Raw genomic sequence first — 26,081 nt, 5'->3', positions numbered from 1 at the left:
ATTTAAAAGACTATATTTTTTAAATCAATTAAAAGAGTATGTATACTTTAGTACATAAATTAGATTTTTTTTTTTGCAGTAAATATTTATTTGATAAATCTCAACTCGAGTAACTTGATTAATTTTAAACACTAACCAAGTGGGTATATTTTGTGCCAAGTATCTGAAAATTTTGACACGAGCTTTTATATATTCACTAGTCAAAGTCAATAAATACAAGTTGGTGCATATAGTACAAGCCATTAAAGATGGAAGAAATTAAAGTCCTCAAGATAAATATAAAAAATATAATTTTGTAATAAAAAATTAAATCCAAGGAGGCAAGGAGCGTCGAAATCTCCAATTAGATTTGTTTCCCGTGGAACTAATTAAACCACAAAAAGAAAAGGCATTATTTTGCAAAACCGTGGCTTAAGTCTGACCATAGTATTCCAACACTAATTGCTTTAAACAAATTTATTTGCCTGCATGGCCACGTATACACAAGAGAGAACACATAATCATTATGCCTAATTACCATATTAATCAAGAGAGAGAGAATCAAGAGAGAGAGAGAGAGAGAGTCTCCAATGGAACACATTTGGTGTGTGTAAACTATGTATAACAAAATATACAAAGAATTTTCTTGAACACAACAAACTATAATTCTGACTCCTAAAATTCGCGACTGATTCTTTTTTTCCTACGTATACAATTCGAACGAACGTTTATTCAATGGCAGTAAATAAATATGTTCCCGTGATTTTTCAGGCTATAAGTATTTGATGTATCATTTTTTATTCGGTAGAGGCTCGCTTACAGATTTCTTTAAACAATCAACGATGCCTTCACAGTCTGTCTGAGGAAGCACACACTCTGAATCATCATCTCCACAAGCATTATCCAGACCAGAGTGAGGCGAGCGAAGGTTGCCGTGTGTTTGACATGCCTTCATTGTCTTACAGTGTTCTGCTTCGTCGTCTCTAATGTTGACAAATACATCGTACAGATTCTCTGGATGTAATAATAATAATTAAAAAAAAAAAAAAAAAAAAAAGATAGCTCTGTCAGTTTTGTCCTGATTGTTTCAGTAAGATTAAAAATATATTCCAATTTTACTTACCTATTTTTGGGCGTCGAGAGTTGGGAGGTCTTGAAGTTTGGAATTCATCTGGTGAAGTAATTTAGCGATTAAGAATTGTTAAACTTTGATAGTAAAGCTGCAAAATAAAAGAGAGAAGTAGAAACTGATAATAAATACTCACCGAATAAGTAAAAGTCACCTTCGGTGTAATATTTGACTGCAACTGCAGGTGCAGGCAAGTCCTTTAACTCCTCTGCATATGGAATAAAATATGTTACCACAATTCGCAATATCATGAGAATATGATGTTACAAAATTCCCCTAGAAAATGAGAATATTCCTTTCTACATTCCATTTTTAAGCCCGTTTGTAACAACAGTGTGCAGGGCTAATAACGCAGTGACCTTACAAAAGACATACCTCCTTGAGTTTTGATAAACTTGTCGTAAGTTTCGAAGGCATGACCTTCCACGCACTCGGAGAAGTGATCTGCAGAAATTAATTACAATCAATTCAAAATATTATAGAGTAATCTTCTCTAAGTAAAGTAGACTGCTAATATCTGAGGAGGAAGGGGTGTGCATATACATTTTTAACAACTTGGAATGGTTATTCAAACATCTTTTTTGTATTTCCATCTAAATAATGATTTATCTAAGGATGGAAACAACACGGAAAATCCGGTACTGCTACAAATCATTAGCATCAAATTCATACTTACATGCCATTCTTGGACTCAGAGCATACATGAAAGCAGTCATAAAATAGTAAAAGACTGCAATGTGTTGAGCGAGAAACCGATCAAACCACCAAGCGTTTCCCCCTAACTCCTGCAAAAAAAGAGAAAAACAAGAAACAAAACAAAGCCTTAAACCTCAAATAAGAAATTGAACCGAAATAAAATAAAATAAAATTTCACAGCACGTATCGAAATTTTTTATTGGGGGTATTACTTCCATAATAAGCAAATGATGCATCTCATTCCAACTCTCGGCAAAATGAACTTTTATATAATCAGCTCTTCGCCACCATCCAAAACTCTCGTACATGTGCAGAACGGACATGAAAGCTGCCATGATATCAGAAAGAGAAACACAGCTTCTCATCAGAAAGGTAAAGAATATTAAAACAAATTAAAAATAGAACAATTGCAAACAAGCCAAACATAGAATATTATGTCACTGGCTGATAGTTAGGATATAGAATAGGTAGTCCTCTGCTTTCCGGAAAACGGTATAAACGTGATGCCTATCTCTCAATAATTTGATTGACATATTTGATCATGTTGGATGAAAAATGATATGAATGAACACAAAACGAAAGTGACCAAACATGACTGGCAGATGTCCCTTAATTGTACGACGTCTACTAATTTCTACACCAAAACAGTCATTAGGATAATGATATAAAGTTCAAGTCATTACCAAAATACGGAACCCTCGCAATAGTTTCCAGAACATAAAACCTTGCATAATCACGATCACGGTACAAGGTATCAAGGATCTTTATCACTGAATCCTGAAATGGTCAATTTTGAATAATAATCAGAAAACAGAACACCGTGCGTGCCATACATAAAACAGCGTGAGACTTGAACCAGAAATTCTAGTAGACTAGCATTATTTTTTATATCAAACAAAAACCTCGGCTAGCAAAGCATATACGTAGTTGTTATCAATTAGCTCATATAGCAAAGATCACGAGTAGCAAGTATTGAGTTACTTATAACTGTAGAGTGCATGCTAAGACATTAAAGGAAGTAAAAAAGAATATGCGTACCGTGAGCAAAATATTTATAGATTGCTCAAGTTTTATAACCCACTTCTCCAAACCACTGGAAGGTGGTGAACCATCTGGCGATTCATCGGAGATTCCTTCTCCTTCATTTTCTGGGAAACTTCTCGGGTCAAATGACTTCCCCACAACCACTTTCTCTTCATCCTCTTGCAATATTGTTGCTCGAACTTGAAATAGCCTTTTACTTTGAAATCACAAAGCAAACAGTGCACATATAACTCAAGAGTCAAAGAGTAATGATAGGATTACGTAGAAAATCAATAAGAGTCAAGAATTCAGCACATCTTCCAGTCATTGACCAGGCAAATCTAATTTTATTTCGATTCACCCGAATCAATAATTACACCCAAGCTATGTTTTCTGAGAATACTAAATCTTCATTGGCAGCAAAAAAAAAGGTACTACTCCCATCATGGTGTTCTTTCTCGCTATATTTGATCGAAAATTCAGTTTAATATCGATTCCAATCTAAACTCTATTTTTTTTTAATTCACTTGTGATTCATTTCTATAATCTGAAGAGTTCGTAACAAACCAATCAGAATTGCAACCAAAAACCTAAAACCCGACGAATAACAAATTCAAATCACCAACATACGAGTGAGGAAAAGAGGACTATCAACAAATGATAATAGTACCTGGAGAGGCGCCGGTGCGAAGCGGAGAGACAGCTGCTATTCGAAGCATAGCTATTCAGACGAAGAGGTTTTACAGAATTACACAGAAGTGAAGAAAATCCCAAATCCTTGGATTTCTGGAAAGAGAGGGCGGCGCCGGCTGAAATTGAGATCCCCGAAACCACGGAGGAAGAAACAGAAATTGCCATTTAAAAAAAATAAAAAATAAAAAAAAATTGTTGCTCCTCTCGAAATAGCTCCGCCGCCTAGAACTTGCTCATTTGAGCTGGTTGAAAATCTAAAAATGGAAGTTCAGTAGGCGACTTTTCCTTACCGGCAAAACAAACAAGAGAAATTCTGAATTTGTATCCAAATAAAGAAATATATTTATATACATCGATTAGAAAGCAAAGTAAAAAAAGAATTGGGGGAATTTGGTGTCAGAAGATTCTGTTATGGGGGACTAATTCGAAATATCAAATACTTTTGTCCTTATTAGCACAAGATATTAATTAACCCCTTGTTTTGTGCTAACCGCGGCGACTTCACAGAATATTCTTTAACCGGTATGGGCCAATATGGGCCTTTTAATATGGGCTTCAGCTGACGGTAATAGATAATTGCAGAAAGGTGCCCATATTTTATTAATCCAGTAATTAAAATCCGAAGTGTGAATGAGTTTTGTTTTTTATTTATTTTTAAATTGGCACATTTTCTTTTTTGAAAATATAAAATCCCACTAAACTAATTGTGGGGTACTATAATATCAATAAATAATCCACTAAACTAATTTCCAACCAAATATATTCATATGGCTAGTTGGTCAAATCCAATGGACCTATAATTTTTTTACTTATTTGACAATGAGTCCAATTTTAAAGATCACTATAACGAAAGCTTAATAGTCTTTAAATAAAGTTTGGGTCCATCAATTTTAACTAATTAATTTCAGTCTGATGAACAAGGTATAAATAAAAACTTTAACTCGTTTGTTAAGGTACGCTCAATATTCGAACAGCACAACTGTTCGTGTTTTCTAAACGACTTTTGCAATCCACATGTCTTACTTGAGCGTGTCGCAGATGTTTTTGACGGATCAATTTGACGGATCATTTTGCATCAAACCAACAATCTTTTTGCAATCTTTTTTAATCAATTGACACCAAAAAAAAAATTAAAAAAAAAATAAATGGTCCGTATTTACGTCCGTGTAGGGGACTACTGCGGACCACACGAGTATTCATAATAGACAAGTACATAGATCTTTCACTACTTTTGTGCAGGCAGGAGAAGTTTGTGTCAGAGACTCAACCCTTGATAATCAAACACGTGTCAGCCGCATAGAAACCCAGCCCCTCAGCTATTACAACACGTCATCACCGCCATTTGCTTTCTCTCTCACCCTCCGATCTCCATTAAAGTGACCTTCAGAGATCTCCCAACCCGTGCAATATGTGAAGTCTGTGCATTAATTTCCCTTTGCTTTCCTTTTCTGAATTTTTAGGACAAATCAACGTGGCATAATTGATTTATTTTCTTTATAAATAAAAAAAAAAAAAAAATTGGCCAGTTGCAACCTGGGGCTATGATTTTTGTAATATTTGAAAATCAGATGACAGCTTGATTCAGTGTTCATGAAACTCATGAAACAGACAACGAGACATAATATACGAATTTAAGACAACATTTAATATAACTATACAAGTCAATCTTTACAAGATGCAAAGAATACGTACGTGTTGAAAAGGGCCCCCCACCAGTCACACACACAACAACAACTTTACCATTAAAATAATATTTAAATATCAACCCACCATCGATTGATTGATCAAGATTCAAGATTTGTGATTTCTTGAAAAAAAAAAACACCCAAAAAAAAAAAATGGAGGCAGAGGTGATAACAGAGATTCTGCTGCCCAAAAAGAATTCAATTTCTGCAGGAGATTCGTTCCACGAACTCAGTAGTTTCGAGCTGAAGAGTTACGGGTCGGGCCTGAAATGGGTCTTCCTCGACTACTCGAGTTTCTGGCGGGCCGGGCTTTCTTGGTCGGTGTTTTTTCTGCTGAACGTCGGTGTTCCGATTGTGTCCCACTTTGTGTTCTCTTGCTCCGGTTGCGATCCGAGTCATCAGAGGCCGTACGACGCAGTTGTACAGGTGTCGCTCTCGCTGTTTGCCACGATTTCGTTTGTCAGCATATCCACTTTTGCCCGGAAATACGGTCTTCGCAGATTTCTGTTTCTTGATAAATTGTCCGATGAGCATGAAAAAGTCCGATTAGGATACACCGATCAGCTTCATGTAAGTGGGTCTGGTGATCTTTCTCTCTCTTTAATTAATTTCTTCCATGTTTGTCTGAACTGGTATTTTGCTTTACTCATGTTTGCAAGAGTTTCAGTTGGATTTTATTTGCATTCAGCACCCTTATATTATATCGAATTGCTATTTTGATGCATTTATTTAATACACAACTAAACCCCTAAGTGATGCATTTTTAGAAGAGGTAGAAATAGGAACGGAATTTCCGAATTATGTCGATTATGATCCGATCTTTTTTTTTTCGATTTTGGAAGGAAATTTGCATTTGCATTATCAATTTCTGATTTTTTTTAATAGAAATTGGACTACATATTAAATTCCAATTTTCGATACAATTTTTATTTCCGAAATTCACACTTGCAATATAAATATTATTATCACATATTAAATTCCAATTATTGACCAATTTTTATTTTCGAAAATTGTACACTTGCAATATAAATATTATCACATATTTCATATCATATTTGACTAAAGAAATGGAATTTACGAATTCCGCATATTCAGATGCGAAAGTATCCGATTTTGGAACAAGTTTCTTAATTCCAATTTCCGATTTTTCCAAAAAATAAAAATTGAACGAAATTGGAATTATTTTTTCACTTCCGAAAAAATGATTTTTTTCTCGACAATGTCAATTCTGATCCGATCCGTCCGATCTCCACCCCTAATTCGTAGGGGTAATTATGCTAACATTTATAACTCGGTGGGTTTCTTTTAACAATTGGAGTAAACAAAAGGGTGGTTAATGCAACTAACCCTCAAAATCTTTTTGTAGTAATTCATCTTTTTTTTTTGTTTTTTGCAGAAATCAATGAGGCTATTATCAGCTTTTGTTCTCCCCTGTTTCTTTGCAGACAGTGTGTACAAAATATGGTGGTTCACTTCAGGTGGAAACCAAATCCCATACTTATACAACATCTACTTAAGCAACACAATCGTCTGTCTACTCTTGCTATGCTCGTGGCTATATCGAGTCTCCATCTGTTTCCTCGTATGCATCCTCTTCCGCCTCACGTGCTTTCTCCAACTACTTCGTTTGGACGAGTTCGCTCAAGTCTTCGAAGGAGAATCCGACGTTGCCTCGATCCTTCTAGAACATCTTAGAATAAGACGAAATCTTCGCGTCATAAGCCACCGCTTTAGGCTCTTCATCTTGTCCACTTTGATCTTAGTAACAATAAGTCAATTCGTTTCTTTGCTTGTCACAACCGAACCAAGATCCAAGATCAACCTCGCCACAGCTGGCGAACTCGCGGTAAATTTTTTAACTCGTTTGATTAGGTCTCGTATGGTTGCCACTATAAATGATTTTAGTGTTTTTCGAATAGAGTACGATTGCGGGTCTCACTAGTCAACCTAATTTGGACTATAAGGTCAAATATATACAATTTTTCGAGATAATAAATTCTTCTCCAAAAATTCACGATGGGCGTGAAATGTTCGGTTTGGCCTGATTTGTTTTTACTAATCAAATATCAAATAAGGTCCAATTATTTAATTAATTCGGAATCTGAATGATGCGTTTTTTTGCAGCTATGTTCCATAACATTAGTGACGGGGCTATTGATATGTTTGCGCAGTGCGGCAAAGATAACGCACAAAGCGCAGTCGGTTACTTCTTTGGCGGCTAAGTGGCACGCGTGCGCTACGATAAACTCGTTTGATGAATTAGAAGAGGAAACTCCAAGAGCGCCTATTCTAAGTTCGGCTAATGCCGGAAACTCAGTGGCTCCTAATTGGGATTTTGATGACGAAGAAGGCGATGGAGACGATTCTCTCGATAATACCAACCTCGTTCCGATTTTCGCAAATACTATGTCGTATCAGAAAAGACAAGCCCTCGGTAAGTGTTGTAATCTGTTTGCCAACTTTATTATGAATAGTTTTGTGTGCTAAAATATAAAAACGACTGTCTTTTTTTTTTTTTTAATGCAGTGACGTATTTCGAGCATAATCGAGCTGGAATTACGGTTTATGGGTTTATGCTGGATAGGACGTGGCTACACACTATATTTGCTATTCAGCTTTCACTCACACTTTGGATTTTGAATAAGACGATTGGAATTTCGTGATTTGTGTATTATCGATTGTTCGGATTCGAAATTTTCGTGATTTTATTTTTTGTGTCTGTGTGTATGTATGTGCATGTGTGTGGGTGTTGGAAGAGCTAATATTATATATATAATTATTGTTTAATTGATAATGAAATAGTTAAGCACTAACAATATGTAAATTAAATTATTTCCAAATGCTGATGATTTCATGCAATTAACGGCAGATTGTAGTGCTATATATAGAAGCTACACATTACAAAGAAGAAATAATTTTGCCCTGAATTCTTCTTAAATCAATCAGCTCATCATATAGAAAGTCTAGTCTTTTTGGGCTAATGCTGCCGCCCCTGCCGCCTCCGCCGCCAGTACAGATTTAAACCACCGGGGGGAGGGCAAAAGCCGGGGGAAGTGGAACCGTCGGCTCCACCGGAGGAAGGGCAAACACCGGGGGAATTGGAACCGCCAGATCAACCGGAGGGAGGGCGAACACCGGGGGAAGTGGAACCGTTGGCTCCACCGGAGGAAGTTCAAACACCGGCGAAAGCGGAATCGTCGCCGGTGGAAGCGGAATAGCGTTCTCTCCTGATGGGATACTGTTACAATTAATTAGTAACAAAGTCGAACACACACACATACACACATAGAGAGAGAGAGAGAGAGAGAGAGAGAGAGAGAGAGAGAGAGAGAGAGAGAGAGAGAGAGAGAGAGAGAGAGAGAGAGAGAGAGAGAGAGAGAGAGAGAGAGAGAGAGAGAGTTACAGGCATTTAACGAGGGGCAAGAAGGTGGCGACGCTGCAGAGATCGGGAAGCTGCTGGGCTTTGGAAGGAAGAAAACCGGAGCCGAGTGGGTTAAGCCTGAAACACTGACACAAACTCTCGATATCTCCATTACCGACCAAACTACCAACAGAACTGCAGCACTGATTTCCAGGCAATATCGGCAGAAAATTCCCAAGAAAATTTGCGCACGGAAGAAAACTGGAGAACACGCTCAGACAATCAATCGCTTTTACTGGGTTCGCCGTCAGAACCAAACCCATCAAAAACACCACCATCGACGACTTCAATTTCGCCATTTTTTTTTTGTTATTAACTTGAATGAATCTTCTGTGTGTTTTGGCATTGAGAACAGGTGCTGCTTATTTATAATGAAGTGGGCAGTGGGAATTTGGGTAACTGACAGTGTGAGATGAGTTGGAAGTGCAAAATGTGAAGAACTTTTAATTTCAAGATTTTTAATTTTAAAATGTGATTAGAATCTTGGTCGGGTTTGGTAAGTGGGATTAATGCATGGATAGATTTTTTGCCTGCGCCTAGTAATACCTTGCTGGCAGCAGTAATTATTTTCAATTACAGTATAATACAGCTCTGTTTGCTACTTATTCAGAAATTTCATTAACGCTAACAGCTCTGTTTAGATCTTATAAACGCTGCCCATCTAATTTTTTTCTAAATTTGCATTAATTGTTTTTAATTTTCGTTGTGCAATTTTTAAAATGTATGTAATATTTAAAAAAAAAATAACGGGCTTTTTAAACGGGCCTTGGCCCAATTCACTAATGTTTTACATTTATCAGGAGTTAAAAGCCCAATGATAATAATAATAAAAAACTTCATTGATACTGCGTCGTTTCATTAATACAAAAGCGTTAGCACTAATACGCAGCATTGCTTTTTCGCCTGGAAGCTTCAAATCCTGCACATTGTATCAAAACGACAGAGATCCATCATCAGCATACATATATGTTGTATGTCTTTATATATATTTAATTTGTATGGGTATAGAGTACAGTAGACTACCTGGTGCAGTCAACGTCGGGATCTATCTTCACGCCGACGGTGACGTGGCAAAGCTCGGGAAGCAGCTGGGCTTTGGCCAAGTTGATGGGGAAAGACTTGGCAACATCCTTGAAGCACTCGCATATGGCCCTCCGATCTCCGGCGGACGCCGTCGCGGTTTGATCCAGAGACTGGACGGCGCTGCAGCACGCCGCGCTCGGCGTACTGTCCCCGCTCAGCAGGAAAGCTTCGCAGGGGAGCACCCTCGCGACGGCGTCGTTGCACTGAATCTCCGCCGCCGCCCAATCGCCACCAACCACCAACACCACAAGCGCCACCGCCGCAAACCAGTTAAAGCAGCCTCCCATCGGATACAAGTTTTCTTCTTCTTCTTCTTCTTCTTCTTTAATTTGTTTCTGAGTACTGTGTGCTCCGATGAAGAAGTGTAGCTAGCCCTCCTATTTATAACGCATGAATGTATGTAATTAAGTTTTTATTTTTAATTTTCAGGAGTTAATATAATTCGTTAGTGGTTAGCAGGTTTCATTTACTGCTGTTGATTTATTGAATATTGTCTTTTTATTACCAACAAAATTTAAGGTTTTTAGGTGGAATGCAACCGCTTTTGACTAGTTATAGTTTATATTGATCCCGAATATATTTTTCGACTTTGAAACAATATTTCATATTTTGAATTCCGAGAGTTCTCATTTCTGATTTTTTTAGGTCAAATTAGATTCCGATATCCGATTCTAGTTTAATTTCTGAAAATTCTGATTATTATTTTTTTTTGGCGAAAAATACAAAAGTATCTCTCAACCTGAAATTTTCAATTTTGGAACAACTTTTTTCGTTCCAATTTTCAAAATTGCAATATTTATTTTTTCCTATGTTTCTTGGAGCTGAATGGACTTAGTTTTTTTTAAGATTATTGCAATATTTAAGATTATTTCAACTTTATAAAAAGTGTCATGCTAAATTCGATTTGTGTATTCTTCTTCTACTAAGGGCATCTCCAATGGAGTCCCTAAAACTCAAATTTCCATATTTTAGGGATTTTGGTAAAAAAAAACTCAACAACAATAGAGGTCCTAAAGAGTCTCTAAAATAGAGACTATTCCTAAAGTTTCTAATTTTTTTTTTTATATTTGAGATTGCATGTAGAGATTCTAACTTAAAGTTGTTCCACCAGTAAATTAATAATTTTTTTAAAGAAAAGAAAACTTTTATTTTTGTGGTTGAAATATTTATTTTTGTTACTTGAAATATTTATATTTGTTGGTGAAAGTACAAAAACAAAAAAATCAATTTTTTTCGTAGGTGAGATATATATTGAAAAATTAAGATAGTGTTAAGTACTAACTATCGAAAATTTAATGTACATAACTAAGCTATAATCTAATTATAATAAAAAATAAAGTATAAATGAATACATAAAAATAAATTCTTTGAACTCCTCATTAGGATGAACTTTTTTTTAGAGACCCATTTTACATACTCCATGAGATGTCCTAAAACCCCGATTTATAAGGATGGACAAATAATTTAAAACCTAATATAATTTTGTCTCTGCTTTTCTATAATAAGGAATTAATTAACTGGTTGCTAGCTGCGACTTAGATAATGTGGTTGGATATATATTGATTATTACTATCTGGTAAATGTAAAAATTGCTAATAAATAGCCTTTTTCAATATTTCGTGACTACTGCTAATTCTCTACAAGTGACAAGTATTTTATTTCATTCGTGCAAGCTTTGGAGTATATAATATAATTAGCATTCAATTAATTAAGCTTTAGCAATTTAATTTGATAATATTGCTGATCCATCATCTTAACAATTAATTAAAGGTACACCCACACCTTTGAGGTATGCTTAAATAATTTGAAGGTCCCTATGGTATCGATAATTACACTCACCCCCCTGAAACGTAGTTAGAAACTCTAACGAGATAATGCATTGGATACATTATTCCGATAGAGTTCTAATGAACTATTACTTTTAACTAGTGGTGGAGATAACATAGAGTTATCGGGAGTTATGGGGCGACATGGTTCCCCTAATATTTCTTAAATCACCCATAACTCTTTGTTGTCTCCACCACTTCCTGAAACCAATAGTCCGTTAGAACTTTATCGTAATAACGTATAATCAAATGCATTATCCCATTAGAGTTTATAACTACGTTTCAAGGGGTGAGTATAATTATCGATACCACAAGGACCTTAAAGTTATTTAAGCATACCTTAGGGGTGTGGGTGTAATTTACCCTTAATTAAAATACACTAAGAGTATACATACATCGACATCTTTAACAATGTTCGATCTTCATATATCACATTCTTTGCTACATATAATTATCATCCATAAAAAATTGAAAGCTCAACCTACTTATCAGTAATTAATTAATATTACACATGGCTCATTAATCATTAATAGTCTCTCAATTTTATATAGCTAGCCAATTCATCTTCTCTAATCCCCTAAGCAATTAATATTTATTCTGCGACATGAGCTCTGTTTATTAGATGCTGCAAACACAAAAGAAAAAAAAAATCAGTAACAAAATATTAGTAATAACATTATTATATATTCATGTTCAGTTAATTTAATTTTTTGTAACAAATTCGTTACCTGTTACAGTCGGCATTAGGGTCAATAGGAACAGGAGTAGTGATTTTACATATGCCCGGAAGACTCTTAGCTCTTTCCGGAATAACATGCAATGCGGCCGCAGCCTGCTTAAGGCACTCGCACATGCTTTTAAGCTCTGGCTTTGTCTTCACTTTACCGTTGAGTGCGCTTGCGCCGGTACAGCACGGGACGGAAACAACGTTGGATTTGCCGACAAGGTAATCCTTGCATGGTATTAGGGTTGATATGGCTTCCGTACATGTGATTGCATTTGCATGGCTTGCCACTAATCCCAACACCATTATCCCTATTATTACACAACTAACCATCTTCTTACTAGACATTTTCATTCTTTTTTTCTTCTTTTAGTAGTAATTTAACTATTTTTTTCTTATTATTAATTATTATTATTATTATTATTATTATTATTATTATTATTATTATTATTTGTTGTTGTGTTGATTGATGTGAATTGTGTGCCGTATTTATAGATGGTAAACCCTAAATGCGGATTTCAAATGTAAAATTAGGGGGCATCGATACCGACACTACAACATTTAAGGCTTTATACGACGAAAAAAAACCGTCGGGAAAAGTGAAAAAACCGTCAGGAACATTATTCGTGACGGTTTTCGACCGTCACAAAACCGTCAAGAAAAAGGCCGTCGTATATACTTCCACGTGTAAAAAAACCGTCAGGAATAATATTTCTCGACGCTATGATAACCGTCGTAAATACTCGTACATATTTTCAAAACCGTCGAGAATACATTTCTCGACTGTTGAAAACCGTCGGGAATACTGGTACATATTTTTTCAATATTTTTTTTTTGTAATCAATAAACCTTTACAAAAATTTAACCCCATGCCAAAAATTCGTATAATTTTCCAATATGAATATAAACCCATGCTAAAAATCACTCGGATTTCCCAAAACATGAATTCTTGCTTTCCAAAAATATACAATACCAAACTTCAAAAAATCTATCTTCAAAACAACACTTGAAGTAACCTACACAATACATTTACTTTCAAAGTCTACATATCCATAGTTCAACAAAATGTCCTTGCTCCCATGCTCCAATGTAAAATGTGTTCCTGAACAATCAAAGACGAAAAAAAAGTTAGTGTTCCCGAGTAAGCAAAATTCATGTTTTTAAAGCTTATAAAACTTGTTGTATACAAATTTTTTTGTGCAAAAGACCATGAAATTCTAAAACCCCAGAAAAAGTGGTTCAGCACATATGACAATGAGAACAAGAAAGTCTTTTTGAGATTTTTTCTGATATTCGGCGAAGAATGTTGCAACCCACAATTGCGATGCTAACCTAACCTACAAAATAAGAGACACCAGTGAGCTGCAATGCAAGAACTTGCCCTGGCATTATATCGTAAAAGCTACAGCTTGTACTATATAATATTTATACCGTAAATACATTTAGCAGAAACGAATACCTGGATAGAAGCATATTGTCACTAGCAATCCAATAACTTTACTAGGTGAAACAGGACATTCCGATACAATAGAGCAGGCCCTTTATTGTTGCCAATCTTTGATCTTAATCCCCTAATCTGTAAAGTTCATCATATAGTTTTCAGTGATAAAGTAGCAGTCGGCATAAAAAATTTGAAATCAGATAGCAAGGCTGGATAAAATTAACTCATCATATATTTATGAAAATATATTGAAATGGAGTAAGATATATCAAACCATTCCAACAACTGAACCATGGCAAGTCCTCCCTGCACATAATAAACGTATGTAAAATGAGTTTAATCATTTTTAAGGGTATAATCAACTCAACCATTTATAATTTGAAGCACAGCTAGGAAGAAAAGGGATTCTTAAAAAGGAGAAGTCACCATACCATACCATGTGCTATAGTTAGAGCATTGTATATATAAACATCCAGATACATGTGGAAAATGGAACAAAAAATTTACGAAGCAATCCAACTTTAATTTTTATAAACCGAGCAAATGAGTTTAGAACGACAAGTAGGAAACAGAGTTTATATAATGAACATAATAACAACAAAAGCTAGCGTTGGACCTGACTTAATTGCTTTCGCTCTTCTTGGCCATAAAAAATGCCTATATTTTCTGCCATCCAACAACTACAATAAACAAACAACACAGAGAGAGAAATCTAATGAATTTGATGAAGAAAAAATGAATCTAAAATCTGAATAATCAAGCATAGAGAAACTATTTCTCAGAATGTTAGCTTTCTTGAAATATATTTTTAGCCATAATCAGAAATTAAAAAATTATTGTTCTTGGGAGAGAAACGAAACCGTGTTGATATCCGAAAGGCCTCCTTCTGCAGTACCATGGAGAAAATCTGTTGCCACTAGCTAATGCTATACACGAGAATCTGTTTAGTGTCTGCAAATAATGTACACTTTCCGTAAGTAAAGAGAAGTAACGAAAAAGACATTAGTACGTTAAGTAAGCAGGTGAACTTACAGTGGCTGATACTTTTCCTTTGCTCAACTGAAATGAAGAAACGGAGCTAAATCAGAAGACAAATAGTTCTCAGCATGGTGTATATACTATCCCATTTTTTAGCCGTAACTCCAAATTAATTTGCACATTATCAATGGGATTTTATACCATATTACATGCTTGATACATAGACTTTCTAAACAAATCTCAAACTTGAAGAGTTCAAGATAGGTTTATTTTACCACTTTGGTCTCGGGGAAGATTGCACAAGTATTTCGGTAAACAAATTCTTCGAAAGCATCCTTCAAAACACAATCATTGGTATCATAAGAAAAGTAAGTAAAATAAATTGTCATTGTGCACAAACTGAGAAATTAACAACACTAGTAAACAAAAAAGTTGGAAGAATCAAAAATTGAAACCTATGGAAAATTAGCAAACTGTAATTAAGTAAAATTCTAAAAATCAAGTCATAGATTCTCACAATCTGCAAACTCTTGTTTCAAATCCTAGCTTGACCCCTTAAATTCAAGCAATCAAATTAACCTAAAAATCACTTGTCAGCTTCCTATACTGAATTCCACACGGATGGAATGATATCAATTAATATAAATGGAAAATAATAACAGAGGAGACTAACCTGTCACGCAATCCACGGGCGATTCAAAACACTTGAAGAGTTGAAAGATTTTCGCCTGTTTCAATTTGTCATCACAATGATTAGTTCGATCCTGAGGGAAGAAATAGCAACAGAGATGTCGGCTCGGCATTTGCGGCAATGGCGGAAGCGGAGGCGGAGGTACGGCGTCGAAGAGAAGTTAATATTCAGAGAAAAGCCCTAATCGAAGGTTAGAGGGAGATTGTATCGGTCTGATTATAAATGAAAAATTGAGAGAAAAAAGTGATGTTAATAATGTTAGAGATTAATAATTTATATATTATATAATTTATTTTTGTTGACGGTTTTTAAGCGTCTGAGAACATTTTTAAAAGCGTCAAGAATTACTTTTACTTGACAGTGTTTATGTGTCAAGATTAGTTTCAAAAGCGTCAAGAAACGCACTTTATACAATGGTTTCGAAACCGTCGGGAATAAAAAACGTCGCAAAAGCCCTAAAATGTTGTAGTGCGAGGAAGGTTGTTAGCTATAGTCCGGATAATATTTGGTGTATGGGGAGTAGCAAAAGTTTCAACTAATTTTCAGTGGTTTTATTTATTTATTTACCGGGGGCTGATTTTAAATTTAGAGATGGGATTTTAAAATATAACAACTTCAAATGAGAAGGATATTTCAAGTATATAATTTCAATTAAATTACATCTTTAATGATTTTAATTATTTGTTGCATAATATTTTTATTCAAATTTCAAACATAAATTCAATAAAAAAAAATTCATGAATTTGGTGGTGAGATTATTTTATTTCACTTGCATTAGGGGTGGAATTTGAAACAATATTCTTTTTATTTTCCATCGATTTCGATCCAATTATTTAATTTTATGTTTTTCCAAACTTTATTTCATCTAAATTTTGAAATTCTGAAAAAAAAAATCATTTTGAAGTGGAACGAAATTAGAATTGATCTTTGAATAACATTTTTCTCCGAAGGTACTAATTTCAATCCGATCCGATTGATCGGTGCTCGAATTCCATCCTAGTCCAAATTGTTGTGTTTAGGGGTGTTGTATGCAGGCCTTGAGGAAGTGGTGCGTAGAACAAGGGAATATTAATAAATTAAACTAGATTATAGAGAGCACTTTCATTTTATTTTTTTAACATTAATGAAATTAAATGATTACATATAAATCACATATATGGTTTTGAACTAAAACATACATATAAAAATATAATAAATTTGATAACATTAATATCTATATAGCATCATATATCTCCCAATTCCTCTTATAACCTGTCACAATTGACATTAGGGTCAATAGGCACAGGGAGATTGATATTACAAAGTCCGGGAAGCTGCTTAGCCCTATCGGCATTAACTCCGGTGGCGGCCGCCGCCGCATTCTTCAAGCACTGGCAAATCGCTTTCACCTCTTCCGGATTTGATTTTCCCAGCTGGTCCAATGCGCGGGCCCCATCGCAACACTGAACCGTCACCCCATTGGCTGCACCCGCCAAAAATGGTTGACATGGCACGAGCTTTATTACGGCTTCGTCGCAGCTGAATGCACTTTCACCGTAATTGAACGACATCGCGAATATCAACATTCCCATTATCCATATCGAACTCATGTGTTTCGCCATTTTTCAATTTTCTTCTGAATTTTTTAATTTTTATTTTATTCTTCTTGGGAAAACTGTGTGAGTCTATTAGTGTAACGCTTGTTTTAATTTATAGTGGATGCTGGGTTCTAAGCTTTTAAGATTAAACTGATTAGGCAGAGGACTTGGGAGATTAAGATATATTAGCTTTAAATTGTTTGCTGCAAAAAAAATGTAAATTACAATTAATGCATTTTTCTTAATTATATATATATATAACTATGTTTTTAATTAGTATTTTCCATCATTAAAATGGAACTTATATTAATATTATTATTTTGCAAAGGATAATAAACAAACAACACAATGAAGTAAAATCATGCATTCCAGACATCTTCAATAATTTTTCCTTTTTAATCATCCATAAAATCATAACCTCATCTCCCTAGCTAGCAACATATAATTAGTAATTTATTGATTCTTAATTTAATATATTCTCTCTAAATCGCCAGCTTATTCTCCATTTAATTAACCCTAGTTAATCTTAGCACTTGTAGCTCCGTTATCGATCGGTCCCCACCACTCCGGCCACCGGCGATAAATCAGTGTAAACTGCAAACACCAAAAAAAATAATTAATCATAACAATCCAAACTGCAGAAATCGCCAAGTGTACTAATAGTATGTATATACTAATGAACATATATATATATATATATATATATATATATATATATATATATATATATATATATAAATGAAAATGAATAAAAGTGAGCATTAATATAGTTATAAGGAGGCAAGATTAGTTGTAATTACGTACTTGGGACATAAAAGGTCTTTAGGGTACTTGATATGAACATCCAATTTACATAAACCGGGAAGAGCGTCGGCTCTATCGGGAAGAATAATGAAACCAGGTTTAGCCATCATAAAGCAGGGGCACAAGTCTCCCGGCTTAAGACCGGGCGGAATAATAGGGATTAGCGAACGAGCACCGTTACAGCACGCGGCCGTCACACCTTTAGCTTTGCCCGCAAGATAATCCTCGCACGGACTTATCTTTGTTATCGCTTCTAAGCACGGGATTTTCGTATTTGCATTTGCATTTGCATGGCTAGCCCTAAATATTATTGCCACTAATAACACTAACCCCATTATAATCATCTTTCTAGCAAACATCATTTTTTTTTCTTTTTTTTTTTTCAGTTTTGTTATGAGTAAGATGAATTCTTTTTTGATATGATTGAAGTATGAGTTTTGTGCCCTATTTATAGAGGGTAAGCTCCGGATTTGAAATTCATTATACAGGTTAATTTAGTTTTCTTGGGTGGGACGGCGTGGATACCGAGGTGTGCGGTTGTTAGTCGAGGGCCTCACGTTTTTGGTGTATGGGGAGTCGAAGGTCTCAACTAATTTTAGGTTGTATTAAATTGAATGAGATACAATTTGGATTGGAGGGATATTTTGGAGAAGAGATACTTTTTAGTAGTTATATTTAAATTATGAATTTCTTGCTCATGAATTTGGTAGTGAAAATTGAAATTAAATTATTAATCAAAAGTTTTTTTTTTTAATTAAACTAATACATGACAATAACATTACTACTTTATTATGATAAAATTTATTAGTGATATTTAAATTGAACTAACAACATCAACATTTGGATAATTTAAAAACTAGTAGAGAAAAAAATAATTACCAAGGTGCCATTATTGTTGCTCTAACGTTAACTCCTTTTATAGTTGACGATAAACGGACCGGACTCGACACAGTTTGGGCTGAAATCGAACACCAATCGCGACATTATCGTATCCAAAAATTAATACAACAAAATCACCAGGGGCAGAAAATTAATTAGTAGACATATATCTGTCATTAGTTGTATACTCATTGCACTTCCCATATATATAACTGATATTGATTAAGGTATGGTCCCACACTCTCACGAGAAAAACACACCTCCTTTTGGTTCTTGATTTCACTATTATAAATACACCCGATTTGCTCCTCTAACTTCACCACAAGAAAAAAAAGAATTAAAAAAGAATTAAAAATGGCTTATTACGTGATGAGTTCTAATTGTTTGGCAGGGGTGTTGGTACTGGCGTTGATATCCTGCAGCGGGGTGGCTCCGGCAAACGGCACCGTTTTGTGCACGGAAGCATTGGAGTATCTGATGCCATGTCAGCCGTTTCTGATGGGTGTCGGAGATATCACGACAGCATGCTGTCTGGGTGCTCAGGCGTTGTCTCATGCCACGTCAGCTTCTCCCGCCGACACGAAGACCGTTTGTCAGTGCCTCAAGCAAGTTGCTTCCTCGGTTGATGTTAATCAAGACAGGGCCAAACAGCTTCCCCTGCTCTGCAAGATCTCCGTCCCCGTTCCCATCCAGCCCGACGTCAACTGTGATGCGTATATATATATATACATATAACTCTCTCTCTCTCTAGAACTTTCTCTCTCTGGAACTTTCTCTCTCTAACTTTGTTGAAATCATGCAGGATTCGGTTGGACGGAGTACGTAATGAGAATTTTGAGAGGAAGGCTGGTCAGCCCACAACACCTGGACATAGCCCTGGTATCGGCCATGGCGGTGAGCCACCACATCCGGCTCATTAATCCGGCTGGCTAATTAATATTATTTGTAAGATAATTAATTCATTACTTATTTAGGGGATTTCTTTTCTTAATTAATTAGCATTAGTTTTTAATTAACTTGATGGATATTTTACTCTCTTTTTTTCTCTTTCTATTTTCAGTGGCATATAAAAGTGCTGGGGAAAGCTAAGAGTGAAGAAGGTCCGAGATGCAACAACTTAATATGATTAATATGATATTTGTACTGTTATCAATTATCATGCATCGAAATATCTTTTTTTAATGATCAAATTGAGCTTCTTTTTTTTTTTTTTTGAGTAAATTGAGCTTTTGTGTTGTTTTGGAATAATAATTGGACTTTATAGATACGTATAACGAAACTTGATCGAATATTCGGGATTAAATATTTAAAGACGATGATACAAAATAAAAAAATAATAAAAAAACCCTGCATTTTAACCATTACTATTACTTAATTCTAATTTTGCCATTTGAGTTCATTTAATTAAATTGCCATGTGATCCCCACATTTTAAAAAAATATTAATAACTAGTCTAGAAATTAGAGTTGTTTAAAACAAAAATTAAACAAGCGAGTATAATCTTTAGTTTAAAAAAAAAATAGATTATGAATGTTCAAAAATAAAATTCTAATTGATACATGTATTATAATTAAAAGAATAAAATTATAAATATAAAGATAAATATAGTGCGCAAACTCTTTGGGGTAAGAAGTGTTATCGGGCCCAATACTTGTTTAGTTCGTCATATAAAAGCCCAAATACAGTAACCGCCCTGCACTTATATATAAATTACTCGGAGTTGGGAGGCGAGTGCAGGGTAGAGCTGAAATTGAAGGGATGAAGACGATGGGAATGGACCTTTTCGGCGACGACGATGACCAGGGCGTAGGTTTGGCTTTGGCTATGGAATTAGACGACGCGGATTCCTCACTAGATTTCTCCGGCGATTTCCACGGCGGCGTGGATCTCCACCGCCTCGCCGACACCGATTTCTTCAACTCCTTCCAGGACGATTTCAACGACGAAGACATCAATTGATACTGGTTACTGTTTATCCTTCAATTTTCCCCTCTTTTTTTCAGATGGAATTAGTATCGGGAGTAGGAACATTGTGAATTTGTTCTTCTAGGGTTTTTTTTTCTCTGTGTCGATTTTAATGGCTGTTTGATTCGACATTGTTAACTCCTGCTCTCCTTTTTAGTTAATCTGTTGCTAATTAGTTTTCTGATGTTGATTTTTCTTCAGCTATTCAGCTCTAATCTATAATTGTTGGAGTAATTAGTGATTAATTGGTCTAGGGTTTTGGTTGGGCGTTCGGTTATTTGGTACTGACCCGACCCGATAGTAGTGTGACAGAAGGTTCGGGAATTTATCTGAATATCCAAAATTCCCGAATCATTATAATCTATGGCTGATGCCTCAAAACAGGGGGTGCAAAGGGCTGTTTCTCTCTTCTCCTTATATATCTCACTTTCCTAAGAAATTAATTGATCTTAATTAAGAACTTAAACGAATTTAAAAATAAAATAAAATTCAAGTCCATAATAATAAATCAAACAAATATCAAAACTTTTTCTTAAGGGCAAATTACGGCCACCCACTGTGGAATGGTCAAATTACGATATTTTTTCTCTATTTAGTTAATTACAATCACTTTCGAAGGTTGTTTGAAATTAATCAAACAAGATGAGTTTTTTCATAACAACTCGCTCGTCAAATTGGTTATCAAGAATTGGTCGCTGAAAGAGCACCGACTTCCATGTTGTTAATGATAGAGCCAAAGCACTTACCGGGTTATGTTATTTGATGTTCCTGTGTCTATTGATATTAATTTCGGCTGTAACAGGTAATTACAACTAATTAATCTTGCCTTTAATTAATCAATTAATTATATACATATTTAATTGGATCTTGTTACTGATGATTAGTTCTTTGCTGTTTTATGCAGGTTACACTGATTTGGCAGTGTGGTGTTGGAACCGAAGCGACCAATTAACGGAGCTACAATTAGCCACAGATTAACGGTGTTAGTTAGTTACGTTAGTTGGAAAATAAGCCAAACTAGTTGTATAATAATGGAGGATATATCTTTTGATTTTATGGATGATTAATTAGTAGCAAATTAGAAAAAGATATTATTATATGAAGATCACAATTATTGAAAATGTACTGGTTGCAAAATTTTCCTTGTGCATTCGTTACTTTATTATCCTTCTGCAAACTAATGACGTGTTTTTGATTAATCTGTAAAGACTTTGCAATATAATTTTTATTTTAATAAGGGAAAATATAAAGAAAAACAAAGAGATTCTCTTTATTTTCATGAAAGGGAATAGAAAATGCATTTATTTTTATTTGCATTTCAACTGATATCAATAAATATATATATCCATATCAACTTTGCAGCAACCAATTTTAAGCAAATATATATAATATGTATAGATATATCTTCACTCTCTAAGTCCTTGGCCTAATCAGTTTACTCTTAAAAGCTTAAAACCCTGCATCCACTATAAATTAAACACAAGCATTAGACCAATTAATAGACTCACACAGTTTTCCATAGAAGAAAAAAATAAATATAAAACATTCAGAAGAAAATCGAAAATGGCGGAACACATGATGAGTTCAATATGGATAATGGGAATGTTGATATTCGCGATGTCGTTCAATTACGGTGAAAGTGCATTCAGCTGCGACGAAGCCGTAAAGAAGCTGATCCCATGTCAGCCATTTTTGGCGGGTGCAGCCAATGGGGTGACGGTTCAGTGTTGCGATGGGGCCCGCTCGTTGGACCAGCTGGGAAAATCAAATCCGGAAGAGGTGAAAGCGATTTGCCAGTGCTTGAAGAATGCGGCGGCGGCCGCCACCGGAGTTAATGCCGATAGGGCGAAGCAGCTTCCCGGACTTTGTAATATCAATCTCCCTATCCCTATTGACCCTAATGTCAACTGTGACAGGTTATAAGAGGAACTGGGAGATGGATGCTATATAGATTGATATTAATGTTATCAAATATATTATAAAAAATTATATGTATGTTTGAGTTAAAAAAAACATATATGTTATAATCATTTAATTTCATAAATGTTACTTAAAAAATTAAAATGAGAGTGCTCTCTTTAATTTTAGTTTTATTAATGTGTCCTTGTTTTAAGTACCACTTCCTCAACCCCATGCATCACCCTAAACACAACAATTTGGTGTAGGATAGAATTTGAGCAGATCGATTGGATCGGATTGAAATTAGCACATTTGGGAAAAAATGTTATCAAAAGATCAATTATAGTTTCCTTTCATTTCAAAATGAGAAAAAATAATCAGAAATTCGCAATTTGGATGAACTAAAATTTTAAAATAATAAAATAAAATGATTGGATCGAAATCGATGAAGATAAAATATATTATTTCAATTTCACTCGTAATGCAAGTCAAATGAAATAATCTCACCACCAAATCTATGATTTTTTTTAGTCGAATTTGTGTTTGAAATTTGGATAAAAGTATTTTGCAACAAACAATTAAAATCATTAAAGATGTTATTTAATTGAAATTATATACTTTAAATATCCTTCTCATTCGAAGTTATTATATTTTAAAGGGTAAAATTCATTTTGCACCCCTGTACTATGATAAATATATCGTTTACCCCCCTGAAGTATTGAAAACATCAAACACCCCCCTGCCGTTAGTTTTTTTCTTCTAATTTCGTTAGTCAAACCCTTTGACCGACTATTGCAAAGAAATGTTGGCTTTTTTTTAACGAAAATACCCCAAAAAATTTCTATATATAGATTTCAGGACTTTTAGTTTTCATTTTTTGTGGGTTTTGTGCCGTTAGTTTTCCTATATATAGAAATTTTTTGGGGTATTTTCATTAAAAAAAAGCCAACATTTCTTTGCAATAGTCGGTCAAAGTGTTTGACTAACAGAATTAGAAGAAAAAAACTAACGGCAGGGGGGTGTTTGATGTTTTCAATACTTCAGGGGGGTAAACGATACATTTATCATAGTACAGGGGTGCAAAATGAATTTTACCCTATTTTAAAATCCCTTCTCTAGAATTTAAAATCAGCCCCCAGTAAATAAATAAATAAAACCACTGGGAATTAGTTGAAGCTTTTGCGACTCCCCATACACCAAATATTATCCGGACTAGAGCCAACAACCACCCACCAAACAAAGTTCAAAAGGCTAAATCTTCCTCGGTATCGATGCCCCCTAATTTTACATTTGAAATCCGCATACAGGGTTTTACCATCTATAAATAGGGCACACAATTCACATCAAACAACATAACAAAATTAATTAATAATAATTACTTAGCCTCTGAAATTACTACTAAAAGAAGAAAAAAAGAATGAACATGTCTTGTAAGAAGATGGTTAGTTGTGTAATAATTGGGATAATGGTGTTGGGATTAGTGGCCAGCCATGCAAATGCAATAACATGTACAGAAGCCATATCAACCCTAATGCCATGCAAGGATTACCTTATCGGCAAATCCAACTTTGTTTCTGTCCCGTGCTGTACCGGCGCAAGCGCACTCAACGGCAAAGTGAAAACAAAGCCGGAGCTTAAAAGCATGTGCGAGTGCCTTAAGCAGGCTGCCGCCGCATTGCATGTTATTCCCGAAAGAGCTAAGAGTCTTCCGGGCATTTGTAAAATCACTACTCCTGTACCTATTGACCCTAATGCCGACTGTAACAGGTAATTTAATTATATAATTACCACTAATTAATCTCAGCCATTAATTGGCTTATAAGCTTGTTATAAATTACTAACGATCTTCGTAATTTGTGTTCTTTCGCAGCATCTAATGATGATTCATTCGCTGGTGGAAGCTAGCGCTAAGTAAACCAATAATGGAGCTGCGGACTTCACTTGTTCGATTAACTGCGTTAATCCGGCCAGGAGATTAATTAATAATTTAGGAGCAATATTTATATAATATAAGTGTACTGTAATATTACTAATTATGAGGCTTCAGTTTGATGGATGATTAATTATGTAGCAAATTACATGATATGTGAAGATCGAAATTATAAAAGATGTTGCTGTGTACGCACTAATTAAATTGTATTTTTGCTTTATATATATTATCCTTTGCTAACACTTGGCATTCGGCGACTAATTATATATAGCCTCGTGGATTTGAATTGTCAAGGAATTAGTCAACAAATAAATATGGATGACGTGTACGTATAAACCAATAATACGTGTAATGGAAAGCCAATAGCAGCACGCCACCTGGGATTCGCCTAGTGATAATTTTTTTTTCATTTTTTCGATTACATGTTATATTTAGGATGAATTAATTTCGTATTTACGCAAAATAAAGTTTAGGCTTGCGACAAAATCTTGAAAACATCGAACTGTTATTATCTGCAAGTTCATCGGAATCTCCGATGGAGTCAATCTTCAATTCACTCTGTAATGGAAAAGTGGACCCCACGCGCAAACTCCACTTCTCTTCTTTGTTATTTATATACCTCTCTTTTTTTCCATTAAAACTGAGCTAGGTAAACATCCGTTTGGCATATGGCGGTAAGTGTTTGATAAAATGCCTACGTCATCTTCTTGTTCATTATTTAAATTATTAGTATTTATTAGAATCATCTTTTTTTTTTCTTTAATTTTCAAACGACTCATCTGCAGCAGCGATCGCATGTTCCGAAGTTCGGAAACTGGGAAGGCGGCGACAACGTACCTTACACAGCCTACTTTGAGAATGCACGTAAGGAAAAATCGGATGGTGTTCGTATAAACCCTAACGACCCGGAGCAAAACCCGGGGGCATTTACTATTAGAGCACCGCCAAATTACGTTCATCGGACCATGGCTAATTCGGAATATTATTCAAGCGGTGCGACTCATGAGAGAAGTCCCTCCGATAATTCGGTGATTAAAACGAATTGCCACCGAAGAAAATATGCGAGTGATGATGTTGTAAGTGGATTCTTCTCTTTTGGAATAAATTTTGTATTGTTTTCAGTTGATGATCTAAGTATCAAAAGCTAAAAGTAATCTCTTTGATCCGACAGTCAGTTAAATCGGTTTCTGTTCCGAAATTCGGTGAATGGGATGAGAAAGATCCGAGATCAGCGGAGGGCTTTACGGTCATTTTCAATAAAGTGAAGGAGGAAAAACAGATTGCAGCTTCTAAGTTCCCTCCTGTGCCAATACAGACTATCAACGACAACTGTCGGACTAGCCAGAAAAACGAGAGTAGAAAAATACGCGTATGTCGCAATTTACGACAGAATTTTGTAATTTTAATTACGTTAAACCTGAACTCATAATCTCGTGTTTTCGTTGTGCAGAAATTTTGCTGCCTGTTTTGAAGAGGACAAAAACATCCTGCTGTCAAATATTGTTTCACTATATAAGTTTATTTTGTATGTGAATCGATCACTTGTTAGTTGTTACACATAATGAATCTATTAGTGCAATGGATTTCGAAACAATAACTTTGATGTTGAATTATTTTTGAAGTCGTTGTAGTGGATTTCGAAATTTTCGAGTGATTTG

The 26,081-nt window shown here is 35.1% G+C and overlaps 12 protein-coding genes and 1 long non-coding RNA gene across 33 annotated transcripts; 6 read left to right on the top strand and 7 right to left on the bottom strand.

The window, feature by feature from the left end:
* Positions 1-565: 565 nt before the first annotated feature.
* IM (Alternative oxidase family protein) lies at positions 566-3,998 on the bottom strand. 2 transcript variants are annotated; one of them, XM_012993864.2, is made up of 9 exons: positions 3,498-3,998; positions 2,843-3,044; positions 2,488-2,581; positions 2,017-2,132; positions 1,785-1,893; positions 1,484-1,552; positions 1,245-1,316; positions 1,103-1,150; positions 566-993 (listed from the first exon to the last, which is right to left on the bottom strand). In XM_012993864.2, exons 1-9 carry the CDS (start codon positions 3,683-3,685, stop codon positions 770-772), a joined length of 1,122 nt encoding a protein of 373 aa, XP_012849318.2. In that variant the 5' UTR covers positions 3,686-3,998; the 3' UTR covers positions 566-769. The 2 variants fall into 2 exon arrangements, with proteins under 2 accessions (XP_012849318.2, XP_088667581.1); XM_088811455.1 differs by having other exon boundaries at positions 2,843-3,038; positions 3,498-3,835.
* Positions 3,999-4,851: 853 nt separating this feature from the next.
* Positions 4,852-8,045, top strand: LOC105969073 (uncharacterized). Its single transcript, XM_012993804.2, has 4 exons — positions 4,852-5,775; positions 6,602-7,051; positions 7,330-7,639; positions 7,732-8,045. The coding sequence occupies exons 1-4, from the start codon at positions 5,359-5,361 to the stop codon at positions 7,866-7,868; spliced, it is 1,314 nt and encodes a 437-aa protein (XP_012849258.2). The 5' UTR covers positions 4,852-5,358; the 3' UTR covers positions 7,869-8,045.
* LOC148766050 (non-specific lipid transfer protein GPI-anchored 11-like) lies at positions 8,008-9,393 on the bottom strand. The gene is made up of 2 exons (XM_088811517.1): positions 8,609-9,393; positions 8,008-8,443 (listed from the first exon to the last, which is right to left on the bottom strand). The coding sequence occupies exons 1-2, from the start codon at positions 8,923-8,925 to the stop codon at positions 8,224-8,226; spliced, it is 537 nt and encodes a 178-aa protein (XP_088667643.1). The 5' UTR covers positions 8,926-9,393; the 3' UTR covers positions 8,008-8,223.
* Positions 9,394-9,446: 53 nt separating this feature from the next.
* LOC105968578 (non-specific lipid-transfer protein 3) lies at positions 9,447-10,065 on the bottom strand. Its single transcript, XM_088811519.1, has one exon. It carries the CDS (start codon positions 9,994-9,996, stop codon positions 9,646-9,648), a length of 351 nt encoding a protein of 116 aa, XP_088667645.1. The 5' UTR covers positions 9,997-10,065; the 3' UTR covers positions 9,447-9,645.
* A 1,874-nt stretch (positions 10,066-11,939) lies between these two features.
* On the bottom strand, positions 11,940-12,652 carry LOC105968328 (non-specific lipid-transfer protein). Its single transcript, XM_012992958.2, has 2 exons — positions 12,264-12,652; positions 11,940-12,160 (listed from the first exon to the last, which is right to left on the bottom strand). Exons 1-2 carry the CDS (start codon positions 12,611-12,613, stop codon positions 12,154-12,156), a joined length of 357 nt encoding a protein of 118 aa, XP_012848412.2. The 5' UTR covers positions 12,614-12,652; the 3' UTR covers positions 11,940-12,153.
* A 486-nt stretch (positions 12,653-13,138) lies between these two features.
* Positions 13,139-15,815, bottom strand: LOC105957332 (uncharacterized). Of its 20 annotated transcripts, none has more exons than XR_016028999.1 (8): positions 15,352-15,815; positions 14,954-15,013; positions 14,733-14,778; positions 14,596-14,651; positions 14,317-14,380; positions 13,975-14,006; positions 13,719-13,835; positions 13,139-13,596 (listed from the first exon to the last, which is right to left on the bottom strand). XR_016028999.1 is itself a non-coding variant. In XM_088811444.1 (8 exons), exons 3-7 carry the CDS (start codon positions 15,010-15,012, stop codon positions 13,740-13,742), a joined length of 324 nt encoding a protein of 107 aa, XP_088667570.1. In that variant the 5' UTR covers position 15,013; positions 15,196-15,257; positions 15,352-15,809; the 3' UTR covers positions 13,139-13,596; positions 13,719-13,739. The 20 variants fall into 20 exon arrangements, 4 of the variants coding, with proteins under 4 accessions (XP_088667570.1, XP_088667572.1, XP_088667571.1 ...); XR_016029000.1 differs by having other exon boundaries at positions 13,139-13,361; XR_016028998.1 differs by having other exon boundaries at positions 13,934-14,006; positions 15,352-15,809.
* Positions 15,816-16,613: 798 nt separating this feature from the next.
* LOC105968605 (non-specific lipid-transfer protein 1) lies at positions 16,614-16,970 on the bottom strand. The gene has a single exon (XM_012993236.2). The coding sequence runs from the start codon at positions 16,968-16,970 to the stop codon at positions 16,614-16,616; it is 357 nt and encodes a 118-aa protein (XP_012848690.2).
* Positions 16,971-17,490: 520 nt separating this feature from the next.
* On the bottom strand, positions 17,491-18,085 carry LOC105968329 (non-specific lipid-transfer protein AP10). Its single transcript, XM_012992959.2, has 2 exons — positions 17,800-18,085; positions 17,491-17,540 (listed from the first exon to the last, which is right to left on the bottom strand). The coding sequence occupies exons 1-2, from the start codon at positions 18,083-18,085 to the stop codon at positions 17,491-17,493; spliced, it is 336 nt and encodes a 111-aa protein (XP_012848413.2).
* Positions 18,086-18,822: 737 nt separating this feature from the next.
* LOC105968581 (non-specific lipid-transfer protein) lies at positions 18,823-19,915 on the top strand. Its single transcript, XM_012993210.2, has 3 exons — positions 18,823-19,342; positions 19,432-19,574; positions 19,690-19,915. Exons 1-2 carry the CDS (start codon positions 18,984-18,986, stop codon positions 19,547-19,549), a joined length of 477 nt encoding a protein of 158 aa, XP_012848664.2. The 5' UTR covers positions 18,823-18,983; the 3' UTR covers positions 19,550-19,574; positions 19,690-19,915.
* A 471-nt stretch (positions 19,916-20,386) lies between these two features.
* LOC105968488 (uncharacterized) lies at positions 20,387-21,744 on the top strand. Its single transcript, XR_001173747.2, has 2 exons — positions 20,387-21,396; positions 21,499-21,744. It is a non-coding gene; the product is annotated as an uncharacterized LOC105968488 (long non-coding RNA).
* A 413-nt stretch (positions 21,745-22,157) lies between these two features.
* On the top strand, positions 22,158-22,517 carry LOC105968331 (non-specific lipid-transfer protein 1). The gene has a single exon (XM_012992960.2). It carries the CDS (start codon positions 22,158-22,160, stop codon positions 22,515-22,517), a length of 360 nt encoding a protein of 119 aa, XP_012848414.2.
* A 1,249-nt stretch (positions 22,518-23,766) lies between these two features.
* Positions 23,767-24,600, top strand: LOC105968594 (non-specific lipid-transfer protein). The gene is made up of 2 exons (XM_088811442.1): positions 23,767-24,260; positions 24,364-24,600. The coding sequence occupies exons 1-2, from the start codon at positions 23,911-23,913 to the stop codon at positions 24,368-24,370; spliced, it is 357 nt and encodes a 118-aa protein (XP_088667568.1). The 5' UTR covers positions 23,767-23,910; the 3' UTR covers positions 24,371-24,600.
* Positions 24,601-25,091: 491 nt separating this feature from the next.
* Positions 25,092-26,024, top strand: LOC105968582 (RPM1-interacting protein 4). Its single transcript, XM_088812482.1, has 4 exons — positions 25,092-25,097; positions 25,209-25,499; positions 25,595-25,792; positions 25,874-26,024. Exons 1-4 carry the CDS (start codon positions 25,092-25,094, stop codon positions 25,892-25,894), a joined length of 516 nt encoding a protein of 171 aa, XP_088668608.1. The 3' UTR covers positions 25,895-26,024.
* Positions 26,025-26,081: the final 57 nt, after the last annotated feature.

The sequence above is a fragment of the Erythranthe guttata genome, chromosome 13, assembly GCF_056151865.1.
Source record: "Erythranthe guttata isolate IM_541 chromosome 13, IM_541, whole genome shotgun sequence".
NCBI classification, from domain to species: Eukaryota; Viridiplantae; Streptophyta; class Magnoliopsida; order Lamiales; family Phrymaceae; genus Erythranthe; species Erythranthe guttata.
The sequence above is the reverse complement of the archived record's forward strand: the minus strand, read 5'-3'. Positions and strand labels throughout refer to the sequence as shown.

Bases quoted from the DNA above. Each gene is read 5' to 3' on its own strand.
- LOC105968594 (XM_088811442.1), top strand. From the start codon at position 23,911: ATGAACATGTCTTGTAAGAAGATGGTTAGTTGTGTAATAATTGGGATA.
- LOC105968329 (XM_012992959.2), bottom strand. From the start codon at position 18,085: ATGGGGTTAGTGTTATTAGTGGCAATAATATTTAGGGCTAGCCATGCA. The intron at 17,541-17,799 runs GTAAATTGGATG...TGGTGTTTGCAG, and splicing joins CGACGCTCTTCCCGGTTTAT to TTTACACTGATTTATCGCCG.
- LOC105957332 (XM_088811444.1), bottom strand. From the start codon at position 15,012: ATGCTTTCGAAGAATTTGTTTACCGAAATACTTGTGCAATCTTCCCCG. The intron at 14,007-14,560 runs GTTTCGTTTCTC...TATTATGTGCAG, and splicing joins GCCTTTCGGATATCAACACG to GGAGGACTTGCCATGGTTCA. The intron at 13,836-13,974 runs GTTTGATATATC...TGAACTTTACAG, and splicing joins ATGGTTCAGTTGTTGGAATG to ATTAGGGGATTAAGATCAAA.
- LOC105968582 (XM_088812482.1), top strand. The intron at 25,500-25,594 runs GTAAGTGGATTC...TTGATCCGACAG, and splicing joins AATATGCGAGTGATGATGTT to TCAGTTAAATCGGTTTCTGT. The intron at 25,793-25,873 runs GTATGTCGCAAT...TTCGTTGTGCAG, and splicing joins ACGAGAGTAGAAAAATACGC to AAATTTTGCTGCCTGTTTTG.
- LOC105968605 (XM_012993236.2), bottom strand. From the start codon at position 16,970: ATGGCGAAACACATGAGTTCGATATGGATAATGGGAATGTTGATATTC.
- LOC105968328 (XM_012992958.2), bottom strand. From the start codon at position 12,613: ATGAAAATGTCTAGTAAGAAGATGGTTAGTTGTGTAATAATAGGGATA.
- LOC105968578 (XM_088811519.1), bottom strand. From the start codon at position 9,996: ATGGGAGGCTGCTTTAACTGGTTTGCGGCGGTGGCGCTTGTGGTGTTG.
- LOC105969073 (XM_012993804.2), top strand. From the start codon at position 5,359: ATGGAGGCAGAGGTGATAACAGAGATTCTGCTGCCCAAAAAGAATTCA. The intron at 5,776-6,601 runs GTAAGTGGGTCT...TGTTTTTTGCAG, and splicing joins GATACACCGATCAGCTTCAT to AAATCAATGAGGCTATTATC. The intron at 7,052-7,329 runs GTAAATTTTTTA...GTTTTTTTGCAG, and splicing joins CCACAGCTGGCGAACTCGCG to CTATGTTCCATAACATTAGT.
- LOC148766050 (XM_088811517.1), bottom strand. From the start codon at position 8,925: ATGGCGAAATTGAAGTCGTCGATGGTGGTGTTTTTGATGGGTTTGGTT. The intron at 8,444-8,608 runs GTAACTCTCTCT...TAATTGTAACAG, and splicing joins TTGCCCCTCGTTAAATGCCT to TATCCCATCAGGAGAGAACG.
- LOC105968331 (XM_012992960.2), top strand. From the start codon at position 22,158: ATGGCGGAACACATGATGAGTTCAATATGGATAATGGGAATGTTGATA.
- IM (XM_012993864.2), bottom strand. From the start codon at position 3,685: ATGGCAATTTCTGTTTCTTCCTCCGTGGTTTCGGGGATCTCAATTTCA. The intron at 2,582-2,842 runs GTACGCATATTC...TGACCATTTCAG, and splicing joins CTATAAATATTTTGCTCACG to GATTCAGTGATAAAGATCCT. The intron at 2,133-2,487 runs GTAATGACTTGA...ATATCATGGCAG, and splicing joins TGCGAGGGTTCCGTATTTTG to CTTTCATGTCCGTTCTGCAC.
- LOC105968581 (XM_012993210.2), top strand. From the start codon at position 18,984: ATGGCTTATTACGTGATGAGTTCTAATTGTTTGGCAGGGGTGTTGGTA. The intron at 19,343-19,431 runs GTATATATATAT...GAAATCATGCAG, and splicing joins CCCGACGTCAACTGTGATGC to GATTCGGTTGGACGGAGTAC.